This window comes from Otolemur garnettii, unplaced genomic scaffold (genome assembly GCF_000181295.1).
Source record: "Otolemur garnettii isolate 467f Iridium unplaced genomic scaffold, OtoGar3 scaffold00087, whole genome shotgun sequence".
Classification (NCBI taxonomy): Eukaryota; Metazoa; Chordata; class Mammalia; order Primates; family Galagidae; genus Otolemur; species Otolemur garnettii.
The window spans coordinates 6,916,635-6,929,185 of record NW_003852482.1 but is presented as its reverse complement, the minus strand read 5'-3'; the positions used below and the strand labels follow the sequence as shown (position 1 = coordinate 6,929,185).

General features: G+C 53.6%; 1 protein-coding gene across 2 annotated transcripts in view; it reads left to right on the top strand.

The window, feature by feature from the left end:
• ASS1 (argininosuccinate synthase 1) overlaps positions 1-12,261 on the top strand; it is a 50,069-nt gene extending 37,808 nt beyond the window's left edge. For both annotated transcript variants that reach the window (XM_003794898.3, XM_023516116.1), the window contains exons 13-16: positions 1,647-1,778; positions 6,858-7,014; positions 10,484-10,549; positions 11,957-12,261. In XM_003794898.3, the coding sequence (XP_003794946.1) occupies positions 1,647-1,778; positions 6,858-7,014; positions 10,484-10,549; positions 11,957-12,002 (401 nt within the window). In that variant the 3' untranslated portion in view covers positions 12,003-12,261. The remainder of the gene's footprint in view (positions 1-1,646; positions 1,779-6,857; positions 7,015-10,483; positions 10,550-11,956) is intronic.
• The last annotated feature ends 290 nt before the right edge of the window (positions 12,262-12,551 follow it).

Below are 12,551 nucleotides of genomic sequence, written 5' to 3'. Positions count from 1 at the left end.
GGTTGCAGCCGTCATTGTTGTTTGGCGGGTCCGGGCTGGGGATTCGAACCCGCCACCTTAGGTGTACGTGGCTGATGCCTTAGCCGGTTGAGCTATAGGCGCCGAGCCTAAAGCATTTTTTAAATTGTAGTAAAATACACATAACATAAAATTTACTATTTTAAACATTTGTAAGTGCACAGTTCAGTGACAATGAGCACACTGACATTGTCGTATGACTATCCCCACCAGCCATCTCCAAAACTTTTCATCTTCCCCAACTGAATCCCTGTCCCCATGAACACCTGGCCGCCCATCATCCTAGCTTAGGGGCCTCAGGCGTGGGTCCTGCAGGATTTATTTACGTGTGTCCAGCTTGCTAGACTTTGCATAATGTCCTCAGGGTTCATCCCTGTTGCGATGTGTGTCAGAATCTCCTTCCTTTATAAGGCCAAATAATATTGCATCGTACACACTGACCATATTTTGTGTCTCCCTTCGTCCGTTGATGGCAACTTGGGTTGCTTCCATCTCTTGGCTGTGGTGATTAATGCTGCTACGAACACAGGTGCACAAATCCTTTCTGTGTTTTTTAAAGCAGCCAATTAGGGAAGACAGTGGTGGTAAAATTTTCAGGTAACCGAAACCTTGCCCCTGTAATGTAATGCTATTACATTATATGGTGGGAAGAAAGGACTTTGGGGGGTAGAATTTAGGGAGATGGGGCAGCTGTTGGCCCCCCTCTGTCCAGACAGCAGATGCAGGGCAGGTTTGCCGAGGGACAGCTCTGCTGAACCCACGTAAGAGGCCACTCTGAGGGGGTAAGAAGGACCTGGCCATGGAGTGTGGGCAAGCCTGCCTCTTAGTGCCCCAGTCGGCCAGGGCCAGGTGCCTCTGTGTCACTCAAACATTTTGTCTGAGCAGGTTTGTTTAACAGATAGAGAAAATGGGCCTGAGGTGACAGGAAGGGCCCTGAACAAGACCCTGGCCACTGACCTTCCAGCTGTGGGCCTCCACGGCCAATTGACCCACAGGGCAGCAATGGTCAGGGACTTGGGGACCTCAATTATATTCCCAGCTGCATGTCAGGCAAGTCCTGTCTGGTGGACTCAGTTTCGCCATCTGTACAGTGGGATTAGCCCGAGTGATTGCTCCAGCCCTCTGCCACCCCAGTGGTCTCAGGAGAGCCCTGGCTACAGGGCCCACGAGCTGAAGGTGGCACGTGTGTATACACGTGTCCATGTATGTGCATAGCCATCCCCCTCCCTTGGCTCCCTGGTGGAAGGGAGGAAGGGATATTTGGGGCCCTGGGCTCTACCATAGTCGCTTTAATTACAGGTTTTCAGCCGCGGGCCGGTGGGCATGCATTGGGAAGGAGGGGGAAGCTGCTCCGAAACCCTGTCATTTTCCAACGTCTGAGGGCCTCTTCAAAGGGGGGCATCTAGACATTTTCTCCACAAGCCGCAGAGTGGACTGTCGTGGCCCCAGCATGAACATAATGACAGATGCATTTTGCAGCAAGCTGGGAGTGAATGGGTCCGACTGGCTTGTCTCCTGTCAGACGAGTCATTATTATTTTTTTTTTTTTTTTGTCATTTGCTGACAGTTTGGGTTTCATGCGTTTCTCTCTTTTTTCTCCTTTTCCCCCTGCCTGGAAAAATGGCTAGGTATCTACGAGACCCCAGCAGGGACCATCCTTTACCACGCTCATTTAGACATCGAGGCCTTCACCATGGATCGGGAAGTACGCAAAATCAAACAAGGCCTGGGCTTGAAATTCGCTGAGCTGGTGTACACTGGTGTGTAAGACCTTACAGCTATGCCCCTTCGGGATCCCACATCCTCTTCCATCTCTTGGGCCTTGGCCTCCCCTTCCTATCAGCACCCTCCTCTCACACCACCTGCTGCCATCCTCTGGTGAGACCCTGGAAGGTGCAGGATGAAGGAGGTTGCAGGACAGTGCAGGGGACAAAGAAGGGACACCAGGACCTGCCTTGTTCATGGGGTGTCAAGCGAGGTGTACCCACCCCCAGAGGTATCTGGCTGCCTCCACCACCTGTGACTTGCTCAAGCAAGGCCAGGGAAGCACCACGTGTCGTTGCTGTGGCAGCCAGCCTTTATCCAGCTGTGTGGGAACTTGTGCCATCCCATGGAATCCTCAAAACTTTCCTAGGAGGTCTGTAGCCCCTTTTACAGCTGAGGAAACTGAGGCACAGGGGGAAGGAGCTTGTACAAATTGTACAATTTCAACTAGAATTGATCCTGGGTCTGACCCCAGGTCAGACTCTCTCCAGGGAAGGCCTGGAGCTGCTACATGTACTTGCCCAAGGGGGAGGCCCCCCACCACCACCACCAACAACCACGCAGCCCAGCTCTGGTCAAGGAGCAGGCAGGAACCAGATCTTGACCATGAAGCGATTGGGGTAGCTCCAGGGCCTGAGCCTCCACCACACACAGCCCATGTGTGGATCAATCAGGCGTGACATTAGCACCAGGTGTGGGTGGGGCCCTGTCTTACAGCCGAGGAGACTGAGTTTCCACCCCTTGCCTGTTGTCACAGAGTTGGAATCCAGGCCTTCTGACTCCAAATCCAATCCTCACGCTTATAAATGAGGTCCCGAAACTACAGTCCCTCGGTCAAATCCAGCCTCTCACCTGTTTTTGTTCAGATCAGGAGCTAAGGATAGTTTTTATATTTTTAAATAGTGAGGAAGAAAAAAAATTAAATGCTATTTCATGACATGTGAAAATGATATAAAAATTCATATTTCATGTCCATAAATAGTTCTGTTGGCGCACAGCCAGTATCTGTCTGTGGCTGCTCCGCAGCTACAATGGCAGCATTGAGCAGTTTGAAAGAGAGCGAATAACCTGTGGAGTCCAAAATGTTCATTCTGACCCTTTCCTAAAAACGTTTGCCAGGTCAGCTCTGGCATGTCCCTGATTTAGGGAGAAATTGCATTGAGTAGCCCCTCTGAGCTATAGGGGGACAGGCTACTGCCTGAGGCTGCTCTTGACATCTGTGGGGGCCTGGGCAGTAGGGGACCTGGGAACAGTAATGTCACTGACAGATACCTGGACAAGTCCTCCTCCCCCTGGCCTCCATTCCAAGATTCTGTTTCCTTTGACCCCTCCTAAGCACTGGAACCCATCTTGGGATTTCAGGAGGGATCAGAGTTATTTATTGGTTGGCATTATTTCTCCCCTCCATTGTTCCTGGCAGCTTTGAAGCCAAGTCACCCCACCCGCTTCCCAGGTACAGACAGGTGTTTAAATACCATTGTCTCCTGTGGCTCTGCAGCTCAGCAGGATTTCAAGGCTGAAAGTTGGATTTTCGTTACAAAGTGGGAGAGCCATTAAGACATGGCTGCAGTGGAGAGAGCACCCAGTGGGGCAGAGGCCAATCCCACTGCGGCCTTGGCTGCCACTGACCCGCTGCCTTGCTGCCAGGCCCTGGGCTGGGCACCTGATGGGTGTTATCTAATCTTAGCTGCACAGGCATAAAGAAAGCAAGGCCCAGCAGGTGAAGACATTTGTCCAAGCTTTCACAGCCGGTGACTGGTGGCTCTGAGTCCAGGACAGGTGGCCTCGGAGGCCAAGCTCTCATGATCAAGGGGGAAGCTCATGGACAGGGCAGCCCAAGGTGTCTGGGGCAGGCACAGCTTGGCTCCTGGCTGTAAGCATGGTGATCTACTCCAGCCAGTCTGGGGTGAGTCCCTGATCCATCAGCCCAGCTACAGGCCCTCTAAATCCCAAAATGAGTACAGCCATTAAGAGATTTCACCAGGAACAAAACTTCACAGTAAAGGAGAGGGAACAGCACAGAGGAGCAGAGGCTGACCCCAGGTCTTCATCACAGTATTAACTCTACCCAGTCCCCCATATAGGTCAAGGGCAGCCTCAGGCAGCAGCCAGTCCCCTATGGCTCAGAGGGCTGCTTGGTGTGATTTCTTACCAAAGGGACACACAAATGGTACATACCAGGGACTAGCTTGAGCATGCTACGGACCTCCCTATGCCTCTTTCCTCATCTGAACAGTGGGGATAGTAACTGGCCCTGCCTCCGGTGAGGGCTGAGTATCTGAAGATTTGCAAAGCCCCTGAAGGGTGTCAAGCTAGGAGGAGTATCGATGTGCATGAAATAACTACAAATGCCTGCCATGGTTTCCAAATGAGGGGCAGGAGACTGGGGGTCTCCTTGCCTGAGGCTGCACTTATGATCTTGGGCAGGCCTGTCTTCTCCCTGAGCCTCACTTTCCCCTCCTGTAAAATAAATGGCACCAGGTGGAGGACATGCCAGGACTCTCCTCTGTCCTACCTAGCTCCTTGTCAGACTCTGCATGGCACTGGGCTTCCTCGGGGCACAGAGGAGGATCCTGAGGCCAGGGAAACCGTCCTGCCAGCCCCACCCCTAGATGCCCTGGCTTCTGTGACTACTGCCTCCCTGCGTCTGTGTGTTAGGTCAGCCTGTCTACCTCCCCCTCTTCTCCCCATCCCCAAATGTCTTGGTATGGTTCTGTGAGATTCAGGTAGACTCTCTCCCTCCATGGCCAGCTTCCAGGGTCAGCCAGGCAAAACCTCAATTCCAGGCCCTGGAGGGGCCCAAAGGGGCATCTCATTTAGAGGCCATAGATCACCTCCTCCCTGTGTCTCAGTTTCTTCAGCAATAAAACGGGTATAGTGGACGACTTGCAGAGTGTTATCCCAAGAAAACAAGATCCCTTTGCAGGGTGCTAGGTGGGGGCGTCACCTGTGGCTCAATGAGTAGGGCGCAGGCCCCATATACCAGGGGTGGTGGGTTCAAACCTGGCCTTGGCCAAAAACTGCACACACACACACACACACACACAAAAACAGTGCTAGGCAGGACCCAGTGGCAGGGAGGAGCCTCTCCGGCTGAACCCCAGACCCCCCCCATACATCACAGGCCTGGAAAGTGCAGGGTCTCCCCCCATGCAGCTGAGCCAGGCTCCCCATCCCCGCTGGGAAAAGAAAACCTGAGCAGAGGACCCCTGGTGAGGGGGAGGCAGGGAGGCAGAAGATCCTGAGATAAAGCCCAGGCCAGTTGCTCCCAGGCAGATCTCTGTCCTCCCTATCTCTGGCTCCATCTCTGGCCTGTCTTCCAACCTGGGAACTTAATGGACTAATTATCCCAACTCAGTCAGAAAGATGGCTAAGCCCAGGACATGGGGCATGGTGGGGCTGCGGGGACATCAGTGTTCCCTCCCACAGGGGGTCTCATGGTATGTTGGGAAAAGCCCTGGGCCAGAGTTGGGAGTGCTCTCTCCAGCCTGGGCTGTTCCACAGTCTCACTGTGTGGCTTTGGACAGGCGCTCTCCCTGTCTGTGTCCCTGTCTCCCTGTACTCGGTGGGGGGTCGGCAGAGGTCAGGCTGTCCAAACCGCAAGTACCAAACGTGAAGAGCCCTGTGTGCATTCTCTCATTAAACCCACACACGCCCTGCAGAGTGGTTAGTAATATTATCTCATCATGCAAATGAGGAAACTGAAGTATAGGGAGTTATGTCCCTTGTCAAGGTGGGGCTGGAATGTGAACTCAAAAGGTGGGACACTGCAGAGTGAGGAGCCAACCTTCTCTCTTGCAGCCTGGCCCTCCCCCACCTCTGGGAGCCCCAGGACCTCATCCCAGAGAAAGTCTGATCCCCTTTCCCACGGGAAGCCTCAGCAGGGGCAGGTGGGCTTGGCCTCCAACAATAGCGGCAGCCCCTGGGCTGACCTGGCCCTTTATCAGGGCGGGAGATCATGCGCCATCTGGCCCTGCAGCTGCCCAGGTGGGCTCACCTTCCCAGCTCCATTTCAGGGAAACCCTAGCCTTGCCTATCCCTCCCCCTGTGTGAGGCTGCCTGCCCAGCCTCCCTTTGCAGAGACTAGAGAGGAGGCCCGGGGCAATGTGGGGACTGGGCACCACCCCTCCCTGGCCTTTTAGAGCTCTGGGCACAGGGCAGAGGGGAGAGAAGGGATTATATTCCTCAGGCACCTCCCACCCCCACCTACAGACCACAGGATGTTCCAATCACAGAGGGGAAGCACTGAGATTATCACAAGAAGCAGAGTGGTTAGACTTTGGGCCTGCAGAGGTCAAGTCCAGGCTCTGCACCTCTACCCTGCATGCTGGAGGTGTTGGTTCCTCAAGCTCCCTGAGCCTCCCTTCCTCGGCCCTCTGCTAATATATGTGAAAATATTAGCAGTATGTAGAAACCAGCTGCTGATTTCCAAGGGGCCTGTGTATGGTGGGGGGGCCTCTTCCCAGGATTCTAGTTTAAGTTGCTGCTGAGTCACCTGCTTGGTGCTGGAGGCTCCATTTGCAATGTTATTGTGTCACCCTCACTCACTAGATGGGGAAACAGAGGCACAGAGAGGTGGAGGCCACACCGCCCCATGGCTCCCTGACCCTGACCACCACCCAGCTGCCCATACTGGGCACCCACACCACCAGCCCTGGGAGGCACATGGCTCTGAATCCTGTCTGAGGTTTCCTACCTCTCCTGTGAGATTGGAGTCCCCAATGGGTCAGGGATAGGGTCTTTTCTCCACTGCATCCCTAGTGCCTAGCCCATGACACTTCCCCAAATGTATGAAGCAGGTGGTCACTTCCCTCCTCCTGACCCTTCAGAAGTGACTTAAATGGTCACCTCCTTACCCATGGGCCCCTAAAAAGTTAGTAGACAGGAAAATGAAAGCAAATTCCCACACTCAGTCATTTACATGACTAAGGCAGAGATCCCAGAGGAAGTCAGGGTCTGCCATAGTGAGGTGAGGCACACACGGGGCTCCTTTCCTATACCCCAGTCCTCCCCATGCCCTGGCCCAAGGCGGGAAGCACAGCAGGCCTCCCTAGAGCCCTCACATTCTCCCGCAGGTTTCTGGCACAGCCCAGAGTGTGAATTTGTCCGCCACTGCATCGCCAAGTCCCAGGAGCGGGTGGAAGGGAAAGTGCAGGTGTCCGTCTTCAAGGGCCAGGTGTACGTCCTCAGCCGGGAGTCCCCTCTGTCTCTCTACAATGAGGAGCTGGTGAGGTAAGTGCCCAACACCTTGTTCTGCACCCCACCTGGGCACAGGAGGTCACATCCAATGTCTCTTCTGATTGGCTTTCTCAACAACTCTGTCCCTGAGTACGGGTCAGGTGCCGTGCAGGACACAGAAGCATGCCAAAACCATCTATGCCTGTGTGGAACTTACAGACAAGCTGAAGAGAAAGACAAAGATCACATGATCATCAGAATGTGCAATTAGACTAGGTAGTGATGGGCTGTGAGGAAGTATGAGATACTCTGGCTGGGTATAATAATTTGGGTTATAAAGCTCCTTGCTATCCAAACCATGGCAGGTGGAGGGGGGCTGAAGCCAGATCTTATAGGGAAAGCACAAGGTCAGAGCTGTGATTTTAGAGGGTCCTTCTGGGTACTCTGGAGAACAGATTCAAGCAGGGGAGTGGGGGATAAGGGCACCCATGGAAATGCTGGTAGCATGGGCCAGGTTCATGGTTCTGGGACTGGCTAGCAGCAGGAGCTGACAAATATATAGGAGGTGGAGTTGAAAGGGCTTGGATGTAAGAAGATGGTGTTTTGGAGGGTCTGAGTAGCTGGGCACATGTGGGTAGCAATCCCTGAGTTGAGGGACATTCTGGAGGAAGGATGGGTGTATTTGCATTTAGATATCTCAAGTATGGGTGAGCCCAGGAGAACTATCTAGTCAGCCGTCAGACACATGGGTCTACAGTTGAGAAGAAACCTGGGTGAAGACATCGGAGCATTATAAGCCAAGAGGAGAACGCCCAGGGGACAGTGTAGAGTAAGACTAGAAGAAGACCAAAGACAGCCTTGAGGAGATTCCTCAAGCAGGCAGAGGGTGGCTGATAAGGTGCCCTGGAGCGCTGAGAGACCTCAGTGGCCTAGGCAGCTGGTGACAATTAGCTGCTCCTGTGTCTACAACATCGAGGAGAGAGTGGCCTGCATCGATGTCCAAGGTGTCCTCTTTGGAAATCACCTGGCCAGACACAGGGTGGGGGCAGCCTCCTATAGGACAGGCAGCCCCTCCTGACATGGGTCTCCCAGCTGAGCTCAGGCTGAGGCCATCTCTTTCCCTCGGAGGCCAGTTGGGAATTAAAGTGCGAGTTTTGTTTGGCAGTCAATATTATTTTTTTCTTTCCCTTCTCCTTGCCATGTTGAGTTTCTCCCCCCTTCAATCTTTCTAAACACTTTATAAGCCATAAATATAACCGAATCAGTTTAGATCAGTCGGGGTAAATGTCAAATTATCTTCTCTCTTTCTCTCTCTGGCTCTTTCTTCCCTCCCCCTCCAAATCAACAGCCTCTAATAATCTGTCCAACCCTTCATTAAGCCTTACAGTCTCACTCAGGGAGATTAAATGAATAAAGTAAAAAGGGAAAAGGGAAAAAAGAGAGAAAAGCAGGAGCATTTATTCTCACTGTGTCTCCGACCATTTCCCTTTTCTTTTTGATTTCTACATCGCTGACTTGAAAGCCCTTGAGTGACAGCGTCACAGGGACCAGCGAGGAAGCCGCGAGAGGTAGCAGAACTGGAAATGCCGCGGCACAGTAGGTAGAAAGTAACGTAATTATAGAGCAGGTCAGAGCCACTCGAATGAGCAAAAATAAAAGCACAGAGGTTTTCTGTAGACCATCAGGGGAGGTAAAAAAAAAAAATCATTGTAAACTCTTTTTCCACCACCACTCCCCCACCCCAAACCACAATTTTAAAAGGAGGTTTTCAGTTCCTGAGAAGCACCCTTGGAACCCTCAGCAGTTTTGTGGAGGCAAGTCTGTCCCGGCTGCCAGCCTCTGCAGGTGCTGGGGGCCCGTCCTGGGCAAGGGGGTGACTCAGGAGAGATGGAGGTGAAAGGACAAGTGGACGTGGGGGGAGGGGCTGAGCACCTGCCTTCGCCAGCCTTTCCTGGGCACCTGCTCTGCACAGGGAGGGTGCCCAGTGGCAGTCTGGAATCTTCTCCCCTTACAGGGAACATGCTCCTGGTGGCTTCAGTGTCTGAGCCTTGGAGGGGCCACAGGAATGGGAGGGGGGAGGCCAAGGAAGGGTGGCAGCATGGAGTGACTCTGCTGAGAATTCCATGTGCCAACTTCAAGGCCTGGTAAAGGTCAGGGCCCAGGTGGGCTTGGGGATAGGGGAAGAGCCCAATTCCTAAACAAGTCACTGGGCTGGCAGACACAGAGCCTCATTTGTTCTTGCGCCGTCCACCAAGAACAAGTCAGAGGCCCAGCTTCAGGGTCCTGAAAAGTGCCAGATCCCCTATTCTCAATCCCATTCCTCTGTAGAGGGCTCCTGAGGGGACAGCCCACCTTTTTGTCATGGGGAAGCTTGAGTCTGCTCTGTCCTGAAGCTGGGGTTCTGTAGACAAGGGACCCCCGTTCTCTCAGGGGCTCAGAGTGTGGCCCTGTAGAGTAGGGGCCCTGCTCTACACCCTGCATACAGCAAGGGAAAATGAATAGCTTGTGTCTGCCCTGCCTGCCTCCTGTGGGCTCTGCTCGTCCTGCTCTTGATGCCTCAGCACCTGGCAGGGCAGGTAGTAGGTGCTTAATAAATGCCTGTGCACCTGAACACGTGAATGAATGAACAGTGCTGGTCCTAGTGAGCACTCACTGAGGACCGGGCACCAGCTGCACATTTCCCGTGGAGCCAGGAGGCAGAAGAGCTCCCTTGGGAGACCAAGGTCCTGAGAGTGGGGACACTTGCCCTAAGCTCTCATGGGTGGCAGTGCCAGGATGCAAACCCAGGGGGCTGGACTTGAATGACTGCTGTGGCTGGGAGGGTTCAGGAGAGCAGCTAAGGGAAGAGCCCAAACCATGGAGGCCGGCCGGTCCAGCAGGTAGAAACTGCAGGGGAAGCCTGCCCTGCTGGACACAGCAGACCGGGATCCTTCCATGCCAAGCTGGTGGGGGTGCTTGGGCTTCGGGGTGGATCACATAGGGTCTGACTGTTGCATAAGCAAGGTGAAAAGTGGCTCAGTGGGCCAGTCTTGGTGTGAATGCTGGAGGCCTCCCTGCTGCTTGAGAAACACCATCAGGGCTGTTCTAGTTGGCGCTGTCTTGAGCCTTCAGGCCACTGGACACCATCCGCTGTTCCTAGACACTCCTCTCTGAGTTCACTGCAGCTCCCAGGGCAAGGGAGGCTCAGATATGTGTCCCCCATTTACAGCTGGTGGGCTCTAGTCTGTAGGAGGACTTCATGGGGCCAGTACTGGCTAGACCAGGACCCAAGCTGGGACAGCTTCCCAGGTCTCCTGCCGCTGCTGTGTATAGCAGGGAGGGCTGCTGTGGGCTCCACTAGGGCTCCCCTGCCTCCGGCGTGGTGCCTGACCCACAGTGGGGCTCCCTGGGTTGGACAGAAGCAGAACAAAAAGCCAAAGTTCAGGGAAGGCTGGACCCACACTGGGGGAAGGCCCAGATCCCAGTGGTCCTTCCAACGCAGAGTGAGGCCCGGCAAGCTGACAAGCTTCTCCTCCCCTTGCAGCATGAATGTGCAGGGCGACTATGAGCCGATTGATGCCACCGGTTTCATCAACATCAACTCCCTCAGGTGAGATGCGCTGGGCCCTCTGAGCCTCCCAGGTGTGGGACCTTGACCACTCTGATGGCTGACTGGCCCTAGGCAAACCTCACGCTCCCATCCATCTGCCCACAGCAGCCTCCTTGCCTGCTCTGGGCCCCTCCTCCTCCCATTCCCTGTAGGGCTGGAGCCATGCTGTCACAGCTGGCAGCAATAGGGGGTTCTAGACATTGGGGTGGCAGGTCCCTGTGTCCTGCCCCATGCCTCTCACACTCACCCCATCCCCTCCAGCCACAGGGACTCCACTATGAGCTCCTTTCCTGGGCAGGTCAGATATGGAGATGGCCCAGAGCGGAAAAGCGGGCTTCCTGGCACCATCCCTAAGCTGTAGGTCTAGATGGAAGCCATCTTCGCCACACAGATCTCCATGACCCCGGGGTGGTACATGTCATCATTGATGTTACTCATATCTGAGTTCAAATTCTGGCTTTTCAGTGTGATCTCAGCCCCTTCTAATCCTCTGGGAGTCGCAAGTGGGGTGTTAACTGTACCTGCCTCTCAGGTGTAGTGACAGTGCCATGTGATCCCTGAGAGCCAGACCTTGGCTTACAGCCAGAGCCCAACATTCAGCAGCAAGTGTGCTTAGCCTGGGGCTGGTGTGCTCAAGGGCAGACAGGCTCCTTCATCCCCAGCAGCTGTCATGGACTAAGCCAGGGCCTGGCACTCTCCTAGCCTATCTCATCTAGTTCTTACACAGATTTGCAGTTCCCTGGAAACAGGCCCAGAGTGATTAAGTAACTTGCCCAGGGTCACACAGCCACAAAGCCCTGGAGTTGGGAGGGCCTGTCTGTCCTGCTCTGGGGTCTTCATCACCAACTCCCTTCTCATGGGGAGAAGAAGGTGGAGTCTCTCTCCTCCCCCTAACAACATGCCCCAGCCACAGAGCCACAGTGAGAAAGGGCTCCTGGGAGAGCCATTTTCTCCCAGGGCTCATCTCTTGTACCTGGAGCCACCTCAGACCCAGGGAGACACTGAGTCCAGTCCAACCACTCTGGACCCTGTCCCACCCCACAGTCACCTCCGCCTCCCCTGCCTCCTGCACCCTCTGTTTGTATTTTATGACTCTATAAACCTTTTTAAATGGCCCAGAACACATTGGGCTTTCATAATGGCCTCTTCATTTCTCCCATTGCCAGTTAAATGCTTTGTCATCAACAATGACAAACAATGTTTCCCCCCTAAGTTAAATTAATTACATTATCCCAATTGGAGGGCAGGAGGGGCCAGGGCAAGAGAGGGAATAGAAAAAAGGACAACTTCACACACATCTTAACAAACAGCTGCCCCCTCCACCCGGGTTCTGCCTGAATTAATTGAACAGAGTGCACGTTGTTATTGTTAATTTACATTTTTCTTTGTTTTGAATCTGGTTTACAGGCTGAAGGAATATCATCGTCTCCAGAGCAAGGTCACTGCCAAATAGACCTGTGGACAATGAGGAGCTGGGGCCTCCTCACTTTGCAGATCTCCCAAGTACAGGCACTAATTGTTGTGATAATTTGTAATTGTAACTTGTTCTCCCCTGGCTGGCAGCATAGTGGGGCTGCCAGACCCCAGCTTTGTTTCCTGGTGCCCCCCCCCCAGTTACTACCCCCCTGTGTCTGCAAAAGTGGTCATCCTAGGGAAGGCTGGGGGCTGCAGTGGGAGCTATAAAATGACAATTAAAAAAAAAAGATACATTAGTCTTTTGTTTCTCTATTTCTACAGAGAGAGAGAGTGTGTGTGTGTGTGTAGTCAATTATGCTCTTCTTAGCCCAACATTTGTGTTTTCTGATTTAATTGCTGCTGAAGGCCACCGTTTCCCAGACAGCCTGTTTATCTGGAGAGTCAATCCCTCTCCAGCAAAAACTAGGAAACCAGATGTGCCCACCTGGAACAGAGTGTAGCCCAGCAGCCTGGGATTTTGTCACCAACAGTAGCCCTGTGGCCTGTGCCAGGAAAGCCAAAGAGAGCTTAGGGATGGCACTGGGGA